This window comes from Mobula birostris, chromosome 5 (assembly GCF_030028105.1).
Source record: "Mobula birostris isolate sMobBir1 chromosome 5, sMobBir1.hap1, whole genome shotgun sequence".
NCBI classification, from domain to species: Eukaryota; Metazoa; Chordata; class Chondrichthyes; order Myliobatiformes; family Myliobatidae; genus Mobula; species Mobula birostris.
In genome coordinates this window covers 35,488,526-35,509,367 of record NC_092374.1, presented here as the reverse complement: position 1 = coordinate 35,509,367, position 20,842 = coordinate 35,488,526, and the positions used below count along the sequence as shown (strand labels likewise).

Here is a 20,842-nt window from a genome sequence, read left to right as displayed (position 1 = left end):
CAGTTCGACGTCCCAGAGAGAGACAGAAAGGAAGGAAAAAAGTACATCCAACAAGGGGATTAAGACACCTGCTGCAGGAGCCAATAGGAACAATAACAAACGCTGATAACTTGGTTCTTTCGCAGTAGACTGAGGAAAAAAAAAGTAGTGGCCTCTTAAAAGCGCGAATTATTTCATGAAGGAATACCGCTAATTGGTAAATTAGTGGTAATAGGAAAGCGGGGCTCGATTTTCGAAATCCCGTTAAAGTGTGCTGTGTAGTATGGTTTCTGTTTACATAAAGGTGGCCAGTCCCTGTTGGAGAACAGCTCTCCCGATCACACCGTCTGTAGAGGGACGGGAAGTACCGTAGGTGACCCTCACGGGTGGCATCGCCACATGCGGCGAACAAACGAGCACTTAATTCAGTACCTTGGGAGGGCTGTTGTTTTTCCTTTTGTATCCCGCCGGCCGAAGTTTTTTTTAATCTTATTATTGGCTGATGCGCTGATAGAATAGGTGTGTTTAAAAAGATATTTCAGCTATAAATTCAGCCGAGAATTACCAGCTAGTCCACTGCCTTTCGCCCGCTTGATCCTTGTTGTCTTTCCAACAGAAGGTAATCATGCCCTTGTTTAGTTTTCTGGTTATTCGGCTGTTCTGATGTAATGTATGTACATGGATTTTTTAGGGGGAAAAGTTTCTGATCGAAGTTGTTGAGTTGAGTGACAGTGCGCTCGTTTTTTTCCCGCGTTATGCAATGACTGCGGTGATCATACACACATGGGCTGTGGATGGCATGCTGTGGCCAGTACAGGATTTCACCCAGCGACACGGGATTGCCAGCTCGTGTGTATGTGCCATTTAGCTGAATCACTTTGCATCTGTATTCTGCTTGAGACAGAGAGGGAGAGTTATTCTAAGGTTTAGACTTTGTCTTGTTCCTCAGAACTCTGCCACCATGCCATCCCAATTGGAAGGGGCTATGGACTCGCTCATCCAAGTCTTCCATAAGTACTCTGGCAAGGAGGGGGACAAGTACAAGCTCAACAAAGGCGAACTCAAGGACCTTCTGCACCATGAGCTGCAACATTTCTTGGTGGTAAGAAACATGGCGAAGGGGAAAATGATGGATGGAATTCCACAGAGCGACAGAATCTTTCTCTTCCGTTCTGGCGGAGAGCCTTCGACCTGAAACAATAACCCCGCTTCTCCTTCCACAGATGCTGCCTGACCAGATGGATGTTTCCATCATTTTATTCATCTTTTCTTACTCTATTTTCTGAGTGTCTCGGTCAGCAGTACATGACTTTTCCCGGCTTCACCTTTTGGAGAAAATTACTGGTGTTGAGCAGTTGTGTCAAACCTTGGAGTGTTATTTTAAGGAAATTAGGTATCAGTAATAAGATCTACACTCTTATCCTTAAACATTTCACCTCCATCAGGATTTAGATAGGATAATTAAAGGGAAACTTTGGATCTTCAGATGCTGGAAATCCAAGCAACGCATACAAAATGCTGGAGGAACTAAGTAGGCCAGGCAGCATCTGTGGAAAAGGGAAGCCAGTCGACGTTTCAAGCCAAGACCCTTTATCGCTGTATGTGTTGCTTAAAGAGAAATTGTTGCCATTACTAGAGAGAATCCCTCATTCAGCAACAGGTTTACATTTTTTGGACAAAAGATATGGTATGGATTGAGGATTGCTCTTCACACGGAGAGTAGTTGTGATTTTCAGCCACTCTGTAGGGCAGTGGGAACAAAATCAATGGAGACTGTTAAAAGGGAACAATGGACACAAGGTAAAAACATACACACACATACACACACTCAGGTCTGTGAGGAAAGAGTAAGGAATGGGACAGATGTGTTACTTTATTAACAACCGGCATTAGATAGGGTGAATAACCTGTGCTGTAACAATGTAAATGTGACTAAAATGTATTATAGAATCTTGACTATAGGCCTTTCAATCCATCATAGTTGTGATAGCTGTTTAGAACAGTTTCCCCTTCAGTTCCATCCCCCTGCTCTTTCCCAAAAGAGCAGGAAACACTTTTTCTTTCATTATACTTTCATACTTTCCATCATACTTTCAGGCAGTGTGGTCTAAATAATGCTTGTAAAAACTTCATCATCCCTTTAGTTATATTAGTGCAAGAGATAGTATTAATATAGCAAGAAATATTATTGAGTTCAATTAGCACTAGGAATTTCAAGAGTTTGACTTTGTTACAAAGCAATATGAGATCCACTACTAAAGAATTAGACATTATCTTGAAAAGCAATTTGGATACTAATGCAGGCAAAACGTAAATCTTTGCTGCCAGAACAACTGAGCTAACCTTTAACTCAATTACTGTTTTGGTCTGTGTTTGTTTTCTAATCCAGACCTGGAAGATTTGAGGCAAAGCCTGTATGAATGTATAAATCCATTTAAGACAACACTAGATAAGTACACTAGATAAGTTAGAGAAAGGAATTGAAGGACTTAATGGTGGAGTGAAATGAAAGAAGGCGGAAGAAAACTTGAAATGAAGCACAATGTCAAGTATGGGTCTGTTAGAGGAAGTGGTGTATTCCTGTTTTGAAAAATACTACACAATTCTGTGTAATTTTCAATTGTAGAGATTAATGTCTCAGCTTGGCACAAGCTGACAACTCCTTCCTCACTGAAGAGATTTTCATGGGGTGACTTTATCACAAATGGGAAAGTGTAAAAAAAAACTCAGACCTATTTGCAACCCTGCGCATTGCAGACTATTTAGTTTCAAATGTCAATGTTCCCTGACTGATCCTGCGGATCACAGAACCTGCTTCTTCCTTTCGTTCTGTATCACGTCAATTTGTAACTCCAGTGGCATAGATTTAAACTAAGTAGTAGAACGTTTAGAAGGGCTGAGTGAAATCTTTCACTCAGAATGTGATTAAGGGCTGGAATTCACTAACCAAAAGGATGGTAGAGGCAGAAACCACCATCATGGTTAAAAAATTGCTTGAACGTGTTCTTGTAAAGCCATGGAACTCAGGATCTGGAAGCTAACATCAGGGTTAGGGTCAGATCTAAGGATCTCCAATGAACTTTTTTTTTACCACTGTCTTCAAAGAATTGTCCATGGTTCAATGATAGAAATTAACATTTAATCCCCGGAAGGATTGCAGAGGTGCATAATCCAAAAGAAATCATTGGCTTCCGTCACTTTGATTTTTTTTGCAGGAAGGTGGATGTCATTTCTTGGGGGGGGGGTATTTTCCATTACAGACTCCCTGTGTGAGCATCAAGTCTTAGTGGGTCAGGGAGAGTGAAATCTATTGCGGCACACATCCAAATTATGTCCTTTATCCTGACCTCTGAAGGGCACTCTTTGCTGCAGTGGTATGCCATTTTTTCGACCAAGCATTATGTTTGAATAATGTTGATGATTAATGGGCCTCATTAGAGCATTAATGCTCAGAGGGATTTTTATTTAGCCATCAGATGAACGTTACAGATAATAGATAACATGTATTATGCACCTATATACTTGTACAAAATTTGCTTATAAATATTAGGTTTGGTATATGAAACAGGCACTGCAAGTGATGTTGCTAGTCAATGTTGCTAATTGAATGATTGCAATGGTGGTGGCATGGCTGTCAATCAAATTCTGCTTGATTCCCCAAGGTATATTTTTATTGCTGGTTTTGTGATACGTCAAATACACTTAAGGTGTTATACAGTATCTTCAAATTCATCATTGTTTTTCTACTAAAAGTTTCCCATTCTAAAAAAAATCTAAAGAACAGTTCATAGTGTGATACTGTTTTCCAAGCATACAAGCATTTTATAAAATATCAAGGCTTGTTACCATATTCTGTTGATCAATTAGTCAAGCCAATCAAAATTAGCTTACTCCATTACAGAAATCAACATTTCAATGCTTAAAACAAAAATAATAAAAACACACAAGTTGCAATAAAATTAAGATACTAAATTGTAATATATTGTAATTCAATCAAGAATCTAAAGGCCTTGAGCACTCCCAAACCCACAGATTTGCATATGATATTTTTGCTGTATCCAAGTCTGTTTGAACATGTATCATGTGCTGAAGTTCTTTGTATATCAGTAAACTCTGATGCTCAGTGGGAGCAAAGATCTCTGCAGTAGAATATCCCAGGCTATCAGGAACCCACAGTTACACAAGCTGCACATTATAGCGTTTGCTCTGACGAGATCTCCAAGATTTCCCTAGTACATCACAGTCAGATCTAAGGATCTCCAAGGAACATGGTAATTGGTAACTGGTAATTAGTAATTGGTTGGTAAGTGGTTTATTATCGTCACATGTACTGAGGAACAGTGGAAAGTTTTTGTTTGCATGCCATCCAGACAAATTATTCCATAGAAAAATACAACTGAGGTCAAAAAGGAAAAAAATACCGAATACAGAATATGTGTTAGTTACAGAGAAGGTGCAGTGTAGATAAATGAAGTGCAAGAGTTTTGATGGGGAGAGCCCAGAGCACTTCCTTATGCTGTTTACTACGGATAAGTCTGTGACTGTGTTAACTTTCTGAATGGTTTACACCTGCAGACTGTTAAGTATCATTTAATTCACTGCTAGGGACGGCGTTATACATTGGCTATATCAATACACTAACTATGAATCTTTTTATTGACATCCAGTGGAGAAAGCTGAGGGAGATGCAATTGCAGGGGATAATGGGAGATGGATGGAATAGAAATAAAAGTAGTGATTTTATGGCTCTGAGATCAAGACCACTTGCAACCACTTGGTTGTAAAGTAATTTATGACCAGGACATAATAATATTGGGGTTAGGAAAGGAGGAAAAAGAGAAGGCATTCAGACACTCACTCCTGTCCTGCATTGAATTAGGCCATAACTGACAAATCCATATGTCCTGCTGGAATTCATATATTTGCCAATTATAACACAAGTGAATCAGAGGTCCATAAGAAATAGAATCTTATATCATAGCGGACATACATAGCAAGAGGATTCATAGCGAGAGGATTCGAGTACAGGAGCAGGGAGGTACTACTGCAGTTGTACAAGGCCTTGGTGAGACCACACCTGGAGTATTGTGTGTAGTTTTGGTCCCCTAATCTGGAGAAAGACATTCTTGCCATAGAGGGAATACAAAGAAGGTTCACCAGATTGACTCCTGGGATGGCAGGACTTTCATATGATGAAAGACTGGATCGGCTAGGTTTAGACTCTCTGGAATTTAGAAGATTGAGGGGGGATCTGATTGAAACGTATAAAATTCTAAAGGGATTGAACAGGCTAGATGCAGGAAGATTGTTCCCGATATTGGGGAAGTCCAGAACAAGGGGTCACAGTTTGAGGATAAAGGGGAAGCCTTTTAGGACTGAGATGAGGAAAAACTTCACACAGAGAGTGGTGAATCTGTGGAATTTTCTGCCACAGGAAACAGTTGAGGCCAGTTCATTGGCTATATTTAAGAGGGAGTTAGATATGGCCCTTGTGGCTAAAGGGATCAGGGGGTATGGAGAGAAGGCAGGTGCAGGGTTCTGAGTTGGATGATCAGCCATGATCATACTGAATGGTGGTGCAGGCTTGAAGGGCCGAATGGCCTACCCCTGCACCTATTTTCTATGTTTCTATATTGATCACAATGAAAGAAAATATTACTACCTTTGCATCAATGGAATCCCAGCCGTAAAAAGGCCATCTTTCCTGCCCATCTCCTCCTTCTGGTGCCCCTCCTCCTTCCCATTCTTCCACGGTCCACTGTCCTCTCCTATTAGATCCTATCTTCTCCAGTTCTTTACCTCTTCCACCTATCCCTTTCCAGCTTTTTATTTCATCTCCGCTTCCCTAACCACTCACCTTACCATCAGCATTTTTTGTGTTACTCGAGATTTCCAGCATCTGCAGAATCTGTGTTTTATGATGTGCCACTGACAGATGTGGTCTTTTACCATATAGTATATGTGGTACCATATAGCATATGAAGGCAAATTACAATGAGCCAGAACATGCTCTCTAACACTGCCTGCACTAAGCATCTTGGCTCATCTCACTTTGCAATACTTCTTAAGCGTAGAAATACTGCACTGGTCACATTTTCATGTGGGATTTAAAATTCAAAACTGAATCTAAGATAACATCCAGTCTGTTACTTCTGATTTTACAAGGGGAGCCAAGTTCCCAAGTTTATCAAGAAGTATATCTCTTTTGGCTTTGGGACTAGCCAAAAGTATTTAAGTTTTATCTTCATTTCATTTTAGAAACTTATTGCTCATGCATTTGTTTATTGCAGCCATACCAGAAGTCAGAGAAGATAGATTGTTATTATCATCAGGCTCAAATGAGATAGATAATTGTGTGTCATCTACAACTGTAGAAATCAGGCTTATGCTCTCAGGGGAGTATGTATATGGCAACCAAGACAGATTCCCTGAGTAACATCACAAAGTGCATCATATATCTTAGAAAACTGGTCTCTAAGACAGACAAAAAAATTTCTCTCTAGGATATAAGGCATTATAGAGAGACTAACTCAGTTCTCAAAGCAATCTATGAGAATGTTGTGGTCCATTGTGTTGAAGGCAGCACTTAGATCTAGAAGAATCTGAACTGAGGCTCTGTTTGCATCGGTGCTAAGCCTAAGGTCACTGATGATTTTGGTAAGGGCCGTCTCCGTGCTGTGGTTTGCTCTAAAACCTGACTGAAACTTTTCTAAAATATTTTTTCTCATTCATGAAGTTGTTGAGTTGGTCGAAAATGACTTTCTAAAGAATCTAGCCCAGGAAGAGAAGATTTGATATAGGCCTGTAGTTAGCTAGTACCTCACTATCATGGAACACTATGATGGAAATAAAAACCAAAAAAAAAGTGAAACTGAAAGTTTGTAAATAATTATAGCTGGTTAGATTCACTCGAAAGGGGATGTATGAAAATCTGGAAAAATGGTGAAAGCTTAAGTAATCCAAAAGTCTGGTAGAAGAAAGAGAGAACTGACAAGAGCAGTGTGGGCCATTGTAGATAGGAGCACATTGAATGCATAACTTCATCATAAGTACAATTAGATCCACTGGTACTCCACCAGCATTTAACATGAAGAAAATATACTGAAGGTGCTCTGGTGAAGGTCATGAATTATTGTTAAGCACAGACAGCCACATGCTGCCCAGCAGAAAGACAAGAAGCAGAAAGGTCTGGATCCCCTTGAGCTTCATTGGTGTTGATGGTCAAAGACTGAGAAGCTCCAACTTGCAATGGAATGACGTAATCTTATGGGATACAAAGACCTATGGTCAGTAAAATGATATTCAACCAGCTTGTCTAATTTAGATTCCCTGATATAGAATAGACTGCAAGGTGCGCAGAGTTTATTTTACAAGACATTTCCATTCTGTTCAAAAGCTGTAATCTGTGAACTCGGAAATCTTTGATAAATCTATTGCTTGTTTTCCCTCCACATTGCTTGATCTCACATTTTATCCTTGTTAACTTTGACATTCTCTCCTCTGCACATTGCATTATTTTGTTATCTATTTGCGGCTGCCCTCTCATCTTCTGCTGTCCATGAACAGGCCCACTCAAATGCCTTCTGCCTGTGTTACTTCCAGCTCACTGCCCTATAATAACTTGTGGTTATAGATAGAATGTAATAGAATGGTGATAGTGACAACAGTGATCCAGTGGTTGGACTAATGACCCGGGAAAATGATTCAAGTCCCAGCATGACAGATAAATAATTTAATTCAATTAAAAGCTATAATTAGTAATGAAGACAATTGAAATACTGGATTGTCGTTGAACCTAGCCAGTTAACTAACTTCCTTCAGCATTAGAAGTATGCTGTCCTTATCCACTCTGGCCTATTTTTCTTTATTTATCTGACAACCAAAAATATGACTCTTTGACTTTCCATTTTCCTTGAACATGGGTTAACAAAGCCGTTTTATTCAAGGCATATTGGGAATGGACAAATAGATTTTGGCTTTGCCGGCTGAACTCACCTCCCACGAAGTAATAAATGAAGACACCACATTTAAAATTTCCATTTCATTTTTCAGATCCTACCATAGCCCAGACCCTGCATGTCATTAACATCAGTTCCATTGTTACATCTCTCCAATCTGCATTTCCTTTAGTTCTGGCTTCTGTGTATCCCAAATTTTAATTGCTTATTAATTGGCAACTCTGCCTTTCTTTGGGAATTCCTGCCCTAAATCGGTCTGTTGCTTCTTTCCTGCTTTGATGCTCCATAAAGATCTAAGGCTTTTTTTGCATTCCTTAATATCTCACTATGCAGCTTAGTGTCACATCTTGATCAGTAGCAAAATAAAAAAAAAAATGCAGCCAGTCATAGATTTTTGGTGTTGGTTATGTTCTCTTGAAATTTATTGCAGTCCACCAAATGTTTGCTAATTACCCCAGTTTTGTTTCATCAACAAACTTTGATAACAAGATTCCAAGTTCAAAGTAAATTTACTATCCAAGTATGTATATCTTACTATATAGAAATAGAACAGTCCAGGCCCATCAGCTCATGACATTGTCACGATCCTTTAACGTACTCCAAGAATCAATCTAACCCTTCCTTCCCACATAAACCTTTTTTTTTTTCTTTCATCCATGTGCCTCCCTAAGAGGTTCTTAAGTGTCCCTATTGTACCTGCCTCTATCACCACCCCAGGAGTGCATTCCATGCACCTAACACCGTAAAGTTATGTCCCCTTGTATTAGCCGTTGCCTTCCTGGAAAATAGTCTCTGGTTGTCCACTTGATCTATGCCTCATTTCATATTGTACATCTCTATCAGGTCCCCACTCATCCTCCTTCTCTCCAAAGAAATTAGTGAAAAGCCCAAGCTCACTCTCTTGAAAATTATTTTCTTGCAGGCATTTACAAAAGAAATATGATAGAATTTCATGAAAAACTCTGCATAAGCAGACAAAGATTGGCAAACATCCAATGTGCAAAAGAAGAAAAACTGTGTAAATAAATTATACAAAGATCAAGAGTTATAAAGAGTTCTTGAAAGTGAGTCTGTAGGTCATAGAATCAGCTTAGAGAAGTGGAGATTGAACTTGTGAAAACATAAGATCATAAGACATGGGAGAAGAATTAGGCCACTTGGCCCATTGAGTCTGCTCCACCATTTCTTCGCAGCTGATTTATTATCCTTCTCAAACCCATTTTCCTGCCTCCACCCTGTAACCTTTGACACCCTGACTAATCAAGACCCTGTCAACCTCTGCTTTAAAGATACACAAGGACTCGGCCTCCACCCACAGATTCACTATTCTCTGGCTAAAAAACAAATTCCTCCTCATCTCTGTTCTAAATGGATGTCCCTCTATTCTGAAGCTGTGCCTCTGATCCACCATAGTAAATATCCTCTTCACATCCACTCTATCTTTGCCTTTCAATATTCAATAGGTTTTAATAAGATCACCCTTCATTCTTCTAAATTCCAGAGCCATCACAAACTCTACATATGATAACCCTTATGTTCCTGGGATTGTTCTCATGAACTTCCTCTGGACCCTTTCCAATACCAGCATATCTCCTCTTAGATAAGGGGCCCAAAACTGCTCACAATACTCCAAGTGCGGTCTGGCCAGTGCTTTATGAAGTCTCAGCATCACATCTACACAGTTTCAGCAGCTTTAAGCAACTTACATCCAGTCTCTCAGAAATAAATTTTCTGACTCATGCTTCTCATTTCTAATCATAACAATTTACTGTAGTGCTTTATTTTTATTCTGATCTATGTGTTTCTACTTTACTCCTTATATTCCATAAGTTTTGTTATTACAAAAGTATCTCTTGTGCAACATCTTATTGAGTTATTTGACAATTTATTACATGATGTCCACTCACACACGTGAAAATTATCCCGGTTTATTTATTTGTTGGGATACAGCGCGGAATAGGTTTTTCCGGCCCATTGGGCCACGCCACCAGCAACCTCTGATTTAACCCTTGCCTAATCATGGGATAATTTACAATCACCAATTAGCCTTCCAGTCGATGGACTGTGGGAGGAAATCGGAGCACCGGAGGAAATCCGCGCTGTCATGGGGAGAACATAGAAATTCCTTGCAAGTAGAGGCAGGAACTGAACCTGGGTCACCAAAAGCAATGTTGATTTCTGTATCAATTAGTTGCAATTAATTGCTGTAAACAATTACTGGTTACATTCAACCATGGATAAGCAAAACAGCGTGTTATCTATCAGTTCTGAACCTTCTGTAATGTCCCTCTGACGTACAACCATACCCTGTGAGGGATACTAACCAAATCCTGAGAAAAATGATATAAATAAATAACCTTAATTTTTAATAATATTTCTCCAGTGTTTCAGCTAATTAGTTGCTGAAGATAAGTTTGAGATGGGAGTATTCCATTTTTGTGAATCACTGGATATTTGGTTATACATTTTAGAAGTTACAAATGAAATGACTGGTTCATGCGTCTGAGCGTTAGGTGTTCTGTTTCCATCCGTGACGAGCTCCTCCCTTTTGTTGGATGACCAGCAGAGGTAATGGCATACTGCTGCTACCAAAGCTGAGGGTTTTCAGGTGTACATTTCTTGCTGCTGAGCAGCTTATATTTGGAAATACTGCACTGCTACTTCGCTGGGTCAAAGTCCTCGAACCTCCAATCCAATATCACCATAGGACTAGCTTTGCAACCTGGAATGGAATGGTGGGTGGACATGTTTCAAAGGCTCTTCATCATCACAGGAAAGAATGAATTGCAATGATAGCAATCAATCCCAACAGCTTTTAGTTATTTTCTCCATATGCGTTAAAAGCCGAGGAAAATCTACAGGTGCTGGAAATTCAAGCAACACACTCAAAATGCTGAAGGAACTCAGCAGGCCAGGCAGCATCTATGGAAAACAGTAAACATAAGATTCTGCCTGGCCTGCTGAGTTCCTGCAGCATTTTGTGTTGCTAATGTTTTAGTTGTACCAGGCAAATTTGGGCTTTTAAAGTTTAAATCCAATAAAGTGAACTATTGATTAGTTCCGAAAGGTTTATTTCCTAATTAGCTCTCAATGGAATTATCTTGGATTTATCTTCAGCTACAAAGTTGTACATTTAATCTTTATAAGTGAAGGTAAAGCATTAGTCCATAAGAATGCCTGTAGGGGTGAATCAGTTTCTGCTGTGCCAGATCTCATCATAGAGTCATAGAACACTACAACACAGAAACAAGCCCTTCAGCCCATCATAGTTTTTACTGAACCATTAATCTCCCTCGTCCCATTAGTCTGCCTGGTCCCATTTTGCCTGCACCCAGAGCATAGCCCTCCATCCACGTTCCTATCTAAATTTCTCCTAAATGTTAAAATCAACCCCACATTCACCACTTGCACTGGCAGTTCATTCTATACTGTCACTATCCTCTGAGTGAAGAAGTTCCCCCTCATGCTCACCTTAAATATTTCACCTTTGACACTTAACACATGTCCTCTAGTTGTAGTCTCATCCAACCTCAGTGAAAAAAGCCTGCTTGCATTTACCCTATCTATACCCCTCAGAATTTGGATACCTCTATCAAATCTCCCTTCAATCTTATAAATTCTAGAGAATAAAGTCCTAACCTATTCAATCTTTCCCTATAACTCAGGTCCCCAAGTTCCAGCAACATCCTTGTAAATTTTCTCTGCATTATTCCAATCTTATTTGCATCTTTCCTTTAGGTAGGTGACCAAAACTGGGCACAATACTCCAAATTAGGCCTCACTGACATTTTATAACATTTCAACATAACATCCTAACTTAAATACTCAATACATTGACTTAATGAAGGCCAATGTGCCAAAAGTTTTTATTAATGATCCACTTGTGACACCACTTTCAAGGAATTATGGACATGTATTCCCAGATCTTCCTGTTCTACCACACTCCACAGTGTCCTAATGCTTACCTAGTGTAGTTGGTCCAACCAACTTCTCCGCATTCAATTTCATCTGCCATTTTTCCAGCTAGTCCAGATCCCACTGCAAGCTTTCATTAATGGCAGCAGATTGACAAAATCCTTTGGGAAATGCATAATTAGTGAGAGAGTTAATTCTCCAAGGGTTTCTTCAGTCATCCAACCATCTTTCTATAGGTTATATCTGAAAACTGGGATAGCATCAACAGCAATTTAGCACTAGGAATTCTGGAGGCATGTTCTATAGGGAAAGTTAGCCAATTCACATGTGTATCGATCCAGAGAAGTAGAAGGTGACTGAGCTTCAAAAAAATGGGCACACGGTAGCGTAGAGGTTAGCACGATGCTTTACAGTACCAGCAACATGGGTTCAATTCCCACCACTGTCTGTAAGCTTTTACCTTCTCCTCGTGACGGAGTGGGTTTCCACCAGGTGCTCTCACTTCCTCCCACAGTACAAAGACATACCATTTGGTAGGTTAATTGATCATTGTAAATTGTCCCGTGGTTAGGCTTTGGTGAACTCGGGGGTTGCTGAGCAGCATGGTTCAAAGGGCTGGAAGGGCCTTATCTGCACTGTGTCTCAATAAATGAATAAATAAATGTTAAAATCTAAAAAAACTGAAGATGCCAGAAGACTGAAACCAGAGTAGAAAATGCTAGAAACACCCAGCAGCTCAAGTAGCATCTCTGGGAGCAGAAAAAGAGTTAAAGAGTCAGATCAAAGATCATTCATCAGAGCTAATAAAGCTCTCAAGGAGCAAATCAATAAAAGCCTGGGCTTTATGGCCTGTTAATGCTGGGGATTAGTGGACCTGGTCTCCATATGAGCTTTGAATAAATTGTTGTTCCAGTTAAAGATTCCAATTTCCATATCTGGTGTTGTTTACTTCTCCCTTTACTGTCAGTGTGTGATGTATGGTGGGTTTGCCGAGGGCCACGTAGTGAAGCAGCTAACAGAGCTGCTTCCTCACAGCTCCAGCCACTGGGCTCAACCCTGACATCCGATGTTATTGGTGTGGAATTCGCTCCTGTGACCAAGTGGATTTCTTCAAAGTGCTCCCCTGTCCTCACACATCCCACAGAAGTTTGGGGTGGTGGATTAATTGTCCACTATAACTTGCTCCCAACGTGTTGGTGGGTGATAGAATCTGGGGGAAGCTGACAGGAATGTCGAGAGAACAAAGTGGATTCCTGTAAAGGAAAGGTATATCACATCCGGAGTTTCTCCGGTTAGCGGATGCTTTCCCTCCATGCCTCTCTGACGTGGTGGGGAACCGTGTATGAGGCAAATTACATCAGTGGTTTGCCATTGCCTTCAGCAGGGTGAGTTTCCAAAGAGATCACCAGCTCATAACCCAGCACGGATGGAAAGCGTGTAGGGGAGCCGGCTGGATTCAAACTCAGGACCTTTCGTCCCGAAGTACGGCACTGATGCCACTAGGATTATTAAAAATGGGTGCTCGATGGTCAGTGCAGGTTCAGAGATTGGAAGGGCTTGTTTTTATGTTGCGTGACTCAATAACTGAGGGCTTAGAATTCAAAATTCCTGCCCCATTCTCCCCTTCTCCCTCAGAATTTCAAATGTCAAATAAATGGCTATAGCAGATAGCTGATTGAATTGTGATTTTTCAGGTGGAAGTTAACTTCTGGAAAAAAAATTTTCAAATGTTTTAAAATGAAATATCCAAATAAATAAACTCAAATATGTATTATTTTTCAAACTGAAATACATTACAATAATTGCATGCAGTGATACAATATACGTGTTGGAAGCAGGGTCTTGTTATAACATCTGTATTGGTCTCTAACCCCACTAATAGCCCAGAGGTAGGTGTGAGATCAGCTGAATTAAAAGTAGCCTAATATAACTACTTTAAATGAATAGTTTCTATTTTTGAGGAGGTTAAAGGCAGATAAGGATGAGTCAATATCAGCAAATGAGTAAAATGGCATGTCATTGGAGTTGAGGGTCAACACAAACATTATCCTGCCACTTAGGTTTTTTTTAGATGCTAAACAACGCACTACACATTTCAAGCATTTTCTATTATAAATTTTATTGGCGATGATAGCAGACAAAGGCTCAATCTGTTTGTATAGCAATATTCTCTTACTCTAACAGCTGAAATACAGTCAGCTCCAGGGTTTAATGGCAGCTGCTGATAGATTTTGGTCAGTGCAAAATATTTCAAATCTTGCATCAAGGTGGCAAAGTTTAGGGACATTATTCAAGTAAACCTCATCAACTTCTTTACTATTCATTCTAAATTCCAGCACCTAGGGAAGAATCATAGGAGGGAAATTAAAACTACCAAATGTATTTACAACCAGTGTAGCCTACTTATTATCAGCAGAAATATCTATCACTGAAGGAAATAAACTTTCACACAATTCAGCTTGTTTGAATGCCCAGAAAACTGGGGGAAATGAAAACAGTTTAAGGTCGGCATATTTGAGTTTCTGTGAGGTGTACAATGAGCATTATCAAGAACTAACAAGCCTATAATTGCAGCTCTCCAATTGTTCAAGTTCGTCTGAAAACTTCAAGTCATTCATAGTGGCAGAAGGTAACACCTAATTCACTGGAAGTAATCTTAACTTAAACAAATGAACTACTTCTCACCAATGATACTTAACCTCTGGTTAATATGGGGCTGAATGTAAGATGGGGTTATGATCCTGATCTTAACTTTGCCTGCTGGTTGGTTTAAGTTCAAATGATCCCCATGGCTTCTGCTAACACATAGTCCCAATATTCAATCAATCAATCTAAGACTGACAATTTTCAATTCCAGAAAAAATAATTTGTTGCAAAATGCTTATGAGCTAGTATGTAAACCAAAAGCACAATTGATATATCTACATGAATCAGTAATGGAAGCACAGCTTTACGGAGGGAATGGTAAATACATGTGATTAAATAATTCTATTATTTCAGTAAATCACTTTTATCACCAGAACTATTATTTGTTCAAAACTGATGCATATCTTGGTAGCCTATTGTGGTAGCCCATTATGGTAGCTTTATCATTTTATTTTAAGTTTTAATTTCCATTTTGTTTTTGTTCCTCTCCATGCCTTGTGGCACACTAGGTGGTAGTCTTTGCCATTTCCTTAGTACTTGTCTATTTTTTATGAGGCCGGGTTGCTATCTCAATGCTCAAATCAGCACAGATGGAAAGCATGCAAGGAGTGGGCCAGATTCGAACCCAGGACAACTCACCTCTATGTCTGGTGTGAACACCAGCTGACCATTTTCCATGTTACATAGGGCTAAAGAAACATTAATTCATTCATATCCTATCTTTGGGAATACTTGTGACATTTAATGATATATGAGTTTATCGGTGGTGATTAACAATACCCTACCGTTGAAATTTATGTGTAAACTTTCATAGAAGTTTTATTATTTATTTTTCACTCTGTGCTACTATGATCAATTTTTAAATAATCAGCTGTATTTTCTGGGTCATTGGATAACTTTTGAATAATTGGCAATTCTATTTCGTGGTATTTTAATAATGTAATGCCTATTATGCTAAATGACTAATCAGTCTTCTTTCTTTTCAGGCTCAGAAGGATCCATCACTAGTGGACAATATCATGAAAGATCTCGATTCCAATAGAGACAATGAGGTGGATTTCAATGAATTTGTTATTTTAGTTGCTGCTCTAACTGTTGCCTGCAATGACTTCTTTCAGGAGACACTTCGAAAAAAATCACAGGCCAAATAGAACTTAAAATATATTCAACAGGCATCTTAGTAAATTCCATACTAAAAATGATAACTTAGCCTGCCACTTTCCCCATATAGAACTGTTGTAACTTATACTGCATGTGCATACATTTTGTAAGTATATATAATTTACTTGAAATGCAATAAAATTCCTAAAGATATTCAAATGCTTTTCACAAAATTATCTCTCACCTCTATATTGTCAAAGAACTCTCCTTGTTAAGCTTCATGTCTATTACTGTTTTCCCACACTTCCACCAGGATGGACAATCTAACCTGTTTTGAAATACTGTATATTGCCATGACCAGAGTGAGTTTGCAGCTTTCAAAGCAGTTTGCAGTTTACTTACAAAAGAAAAATAACAAATAGATTCAGGAATATTTTGCCTCTTGTAACCACTCTGCTATTCAATCATACTGAGATCGAAGGACAATAGCTCATATCTCAGTAAGCAATAAAATTTGCATGTAAAATATAGCACAAATGGTTACAGCTACTAATTAAAATATGTATGTTAAAGTAGTTTTTCATCTTCTTAACTAGGGGATAAAGTCAAATGGTTTATAGAGTTATGAAGTTAAATTCTGTAAACATATTAAGTTAATATTTATTAAAGCATAGCATAAACTGAGAGGCTTACAAACTGGCATATGCATTAAGGATCACAATTTGAATCTTGATACCAGAATATAGTTTGCAAGGTTTTCAACATAATTGTACTAGACTGAGTCCAGGGATACACAAATACTTTAAATTAGTAGATATTGACAGATTTAAGCAACACTGCCTTGTATCCTTTCTCCAAAAAAACTGTAACCTCCTTCTGTTTCCTTCTATTTTTTTCTCTATATAGTTTATTCAAAAAAGGCTGAACTTCTCATGAACTCTGGGGAGTAGTTCCGCACATCTCCAGTAAACACCTAGGTTATAATGCTGGTTGCATTGCTCCCCGACAGATCAAATGTCCTGAGAATGAACCCCTCCATTAAGCAAAGTGACTTTAATCATGTGAAGTTTAACTGAGACCTAAATCCACATATGTAGACTCATTTTCTTACAAGTTGTACTCTGTTGTCTCTTCCAGTAGGTAATAACCCCAGTCAATGATTGACCTTAATATAATTGGTCATATAACACCTTAAGTGATGAAGTTAATGATAGCTAATCTTGTTTTTCCTACTGAACAATATTGCCCACGGCAGCTGAAGGGCAATTGTCTATTGAATAAGTAACATTATGAATCTGTGACTCGAATAGAGACTCTTTCTCACATTTTATCTGACAAATAGTAACCCTAAGAATATCAGTAGTTCACTGCATTGTCAGTGTGCTTAATTGCTGGTGCAGGAATTAAGTACTTAATCTTCTGAATTAGTAATAAATGTATTACTGAGTAAGCAAAAGAAGTACTTAAGATGACTTCCATGTTTCTCACCAGTTATAATTGGCAATCCTGAAATATATCTTCTGAATCAAATTTTAAATTGATGGGAATACTTCGTCACAAATGGTAATCACTGTATTCTGAATTGACTCACAGAGCTCCAAAAATTAGTAATTGAAATTCTAACTCTAAGAGAAGGAAATACTAAATCATATAGGGAAAATCATAATAGTTATACATAAATGTAAAGTGAGAGGCCATGATAATTGCCTCTACTATGAAGTGCTTAATGGCTCAACTTCATGGCACAAATGAGGGTTGGAATAAACTAGCCAATATTGACAAACTGCCATAATTGCAAAATTAAAATGAGCAATATGTAGAAGAGATAGCAAAACATTTGTGTAAGTGTAAAAAATACCTTTTACTTTAGAAAAAGATATGCACTGAAATTTGGTTGGTTTCCTGTGTGCCTGGAAATAAATCTATGGTATTATAGTTAAGTAACAAACCAGGTTTAACTCTAAATATAACTTAAACATTAGAATTATTCCTACTAAATGACATCCAATACAAACCAATTAGTTTTATGATTCAAGCAAGTTACATCAGTGCTGTGTTAAATGTTTTTATGAATAACATTTTTGACCCTTTGTTTAATCATCAAAACAGCCATTACGCATTTTCAGGTGGCATTGATGATGGATAATATACACTTCTTGTACAATAGACTCCACTTATGTCTGTGCGTTGGTTCCAACTGGCCTATGATGTAACTGTTAAAAGCCTAGTTACTTCTGAAGCGTACCATTCCAAGAGTCATTTGTAAGCAAGCAAAGCACCAAGTAATTATAACTGTATATATGTAATTCATCCGAGCCATCGATAAAGAATGTCATATTTAAATAAAGGAGCTGATTCATTGTCTACCAAGAGTATCTTTCAATGTTATTAGTTGTGAGTCACTTTATTCATTAATGTTATAATTAGCCACAGGAAATATCTAAAGGACAAAATTCAAAGAAGTACTCATATGATAGTAAAGAATATTTTAAATTGACCACAATATTAAACACAACAAAAACAGGACTAGATCACATTGCAAATTTAATCTGGGAATGTGAGGTAAGAGCAGTAAGTCTGACAAACTTCAATAAAACATATTGTCTAATTTAACTGGGTACAAAGAAAAGGCTGGGAATATCAATAACTGTGGCGCTTCTCTTCCTGACGAACTTAACATATTCTACACAAGATTCGAACAGAAGAGGAGCGTCCCGCCCTCCCCGGATTAACCGGACCTGGTGGCATTGAGATTCATCGTCACTGAGGAGGACGTTAGCAGGGCCTTCCTGAAGATAAATCCAAGGAAGGCGACAGGCCCAGATGGCGTCCCGGGACGGGTTCTCCAGGCCTGTGCAAGCAAGCTTGCTGGAGTGTTTGCTGAGATCTTCAACTGCTCCTTGCTTCAGTCTAAGATCCCCTCGTGTTTTAAGAAGGCAACGATAATCCTGGTGCCAAAGAAGAGCAAGGTGGCATGCCTGAATGACTATCGACCTGTGGCTCTGACATCAATTGTTACGAAGTGCTTCGAGAGATTGGTTATGGCATACATCAACCACAGCCTACCGGTCAACCTTGATGCTTTGCAGTTTGCCTACCGGAGCAACAGGTCAACGGCAGATGCCACCTCTCTGGCCCTACGTTCCTCCTTAGAACACCTGGAGAATAAAGATGCATATGTAAGGCTCCTTTTCATTGACTACAGCTCTGCCTTTAATACCATCATTCCAAATAAACTGATTCCGAAGCTCCGGAACCTGGGCCTTAGCACTCAGATCTGCAGCTGGACCTTCAACTTCCTCACAGACAGAACCCAGGCTGTAAAAATAGGGGACAAGCTCTCCTCTACAATCACTCTGAGCACCGGTGCCCCACAAGGCCGTATACCACAGCCCCCTGCTGTACTCACTGTACACCCATGGTTGTGTAGCCAAGTTTACATCGAACTCAATATATAAGATTGCTGATGACACTACAATTGTAGGCTGTATCTCAGGTAATGATGAGTTTGAGTACAGAGGAAATTAAGAACCTGGTGACATGCTGTGAAGACAATAACCTATCCCTCAACGTCAGCAAGACGAAGGAATTGGTTGTTGACTTCAGAAGGAGTAGCGGACCACACGACCCAATTTACATCGGTGGTGCGCAGGTGGAACAGGTCAGAAGCTTTAAGTTCCTCGGAGTCAATATCACAAATGACCTGACTTGGTCCAACCAACCAGAGTCCATTGCCAAGAAGGCCCACCAGTGCCTTTACTTCCTGAGAAATCTAGAGAAATTTGGCCTGTCCCCTAAAACTCTCACTAATTTTTATAGATGCACCGCAGAAAGCATTCTTCTGGGGTGCATCACAACCTGGTATGGGAGTCGTCCTGTCCAAGACCAGAAGAAGCTGCAGAAGATCGTGAACACAGCCCAGCACATCACACAAACCAATGTTCTGTCCTTGGAATCACTTTACACCGCACGCTGTCAGAGCAGTACTGCCAGGATAATCAAGGACACACCCACCCAGCCAACACATTTTTCGTCCCCTTTCCCTCCGGGAGAAGGCTCAGGAGCTTGAAGACTCGTACAGCCAGATTTGGGAACAGCTTCTTTCCAACTGTGATCAGACTGCTGAATGGATCCTGACACAGATCTAGGTCGTACCCTCCAAATATCCAGACCTGCTTCTCGGTTTTTTTGCACTACCTTACTTTCCATTTTCTTTTTTCTATTTATGATTTATAATTTAAATTTTTATTATATTTACTACTGATTTGTACTCCAGGGAGCGCAAAGCGTAGAATCAAATATTTCTGTGATGATTGTATGCTCTAGTATCAATTGTTTAGCGACAATAAAGTAATAATAGTAAACCATAATTAGAAACATTTTATCTTTGGTCTTTCAAGAAATTCTCACTGAATTCAAATGGCAATCACTAAGTATCTTTAAATGTATTGAAAATGTATTATTTAATCTGAATTAGATATAGGGAACACAGCAAATATTTTCTTTCATAAATCTAATTCATTCCATACTTTGATAGTAGATCATTGTCAACTGGAAAGATCTTTGCAACATAATTGTCCAATACCTGTTGATGATCATGAACTGGGTCTCACTCAAACTACTGGGAAGAGCTAAAGATGCTGTATCATTTAACAGAGGCGTCCTCTATCGATGTCTTGCTAATAAAAGCCTTGTGGACACCATGCAAAGGTGCTGTAAAATAACCTAAAAACTTATTAAGCCTACAACAAGTTCCACTGTCATGTCTAGCACCATTCAACGTTAATCTTAAAACTCTTAGCTGACTACAATATAAAAAATCTGAGGGATCCACTTAATACCCTGAACACAGCTGGGAAATGTATTCAGAAATAAGAATGATTTACTAAGTTAAAGGTGCGATATAAACACAGAACTGTTTTCCTTGCTGACTGTTACACTTGAGAAACATAGCACTGTAATTTCTGATGAAAGCAGAAAGTTCAAAAATTTATAAATAAATAGACTATCTACAAATTTTCCTTTTGTATTAGATGCATCCTAGTACAACCAATATACTTGCAAAACATCAAAGTTTCATCCAACTTTTTTAAAGTTTGAAATAGTATCCATGAAAATCATTGTTGCGTCTGTGAAGATATCATTATATTCTTTGACTAGCATTCATCATGCATGGATCTGTCTGTATAAGACTAATCGCACAACATGCTTGACAATATAATTTTGACCAAGTCATATTTAAA

At 38.9% G+C, this 20,842-nt stretch overlaps 1 protein-coding gene across 1 annotated transcript; it reads left to right on the top strand.

Moving 5' to 3' along the window:
* Positions 1-933: 933 nt before the first annotated feature.
* On the top strand, positions 934-15,822 carry s100z (S100 calcium binding protein Z). The gene is made up of 2 exons (XM_072257876.1): positions 934-1,081; positions 15,485-15,822. Exons 1-2 carry the CDS (start codon positions 941-943, stop codon positions 15,647-15,649), a joined length of 306 nt encoding a protein of 101 aa, XP_072113977.1. The 5' UTR covers positions 934-940; the 3' UTR covers positions 15,650-15,822.
* Positions 15,823-20,842: the final 5,020 nt, after the last annotated feature.

What these genes read in the sequence shown, in the direction of transcription:
- s100z (XM_072257876.1), top strand. Translation starts at nt 941, where the DNA reads ATGCCATCCCAATTGGAAGGGGCTATGGACTCGCTCATCCAAGTCTTC. An exon ending in AGCTGCAACATTTCTTGGTG is followed by an intron (nt 1,082 to 15,484) that starts GTAAGAAACATG and finishes CTTTCTTTTCAG; the next exon opens with GCTCAGAAGGATCCATCACT.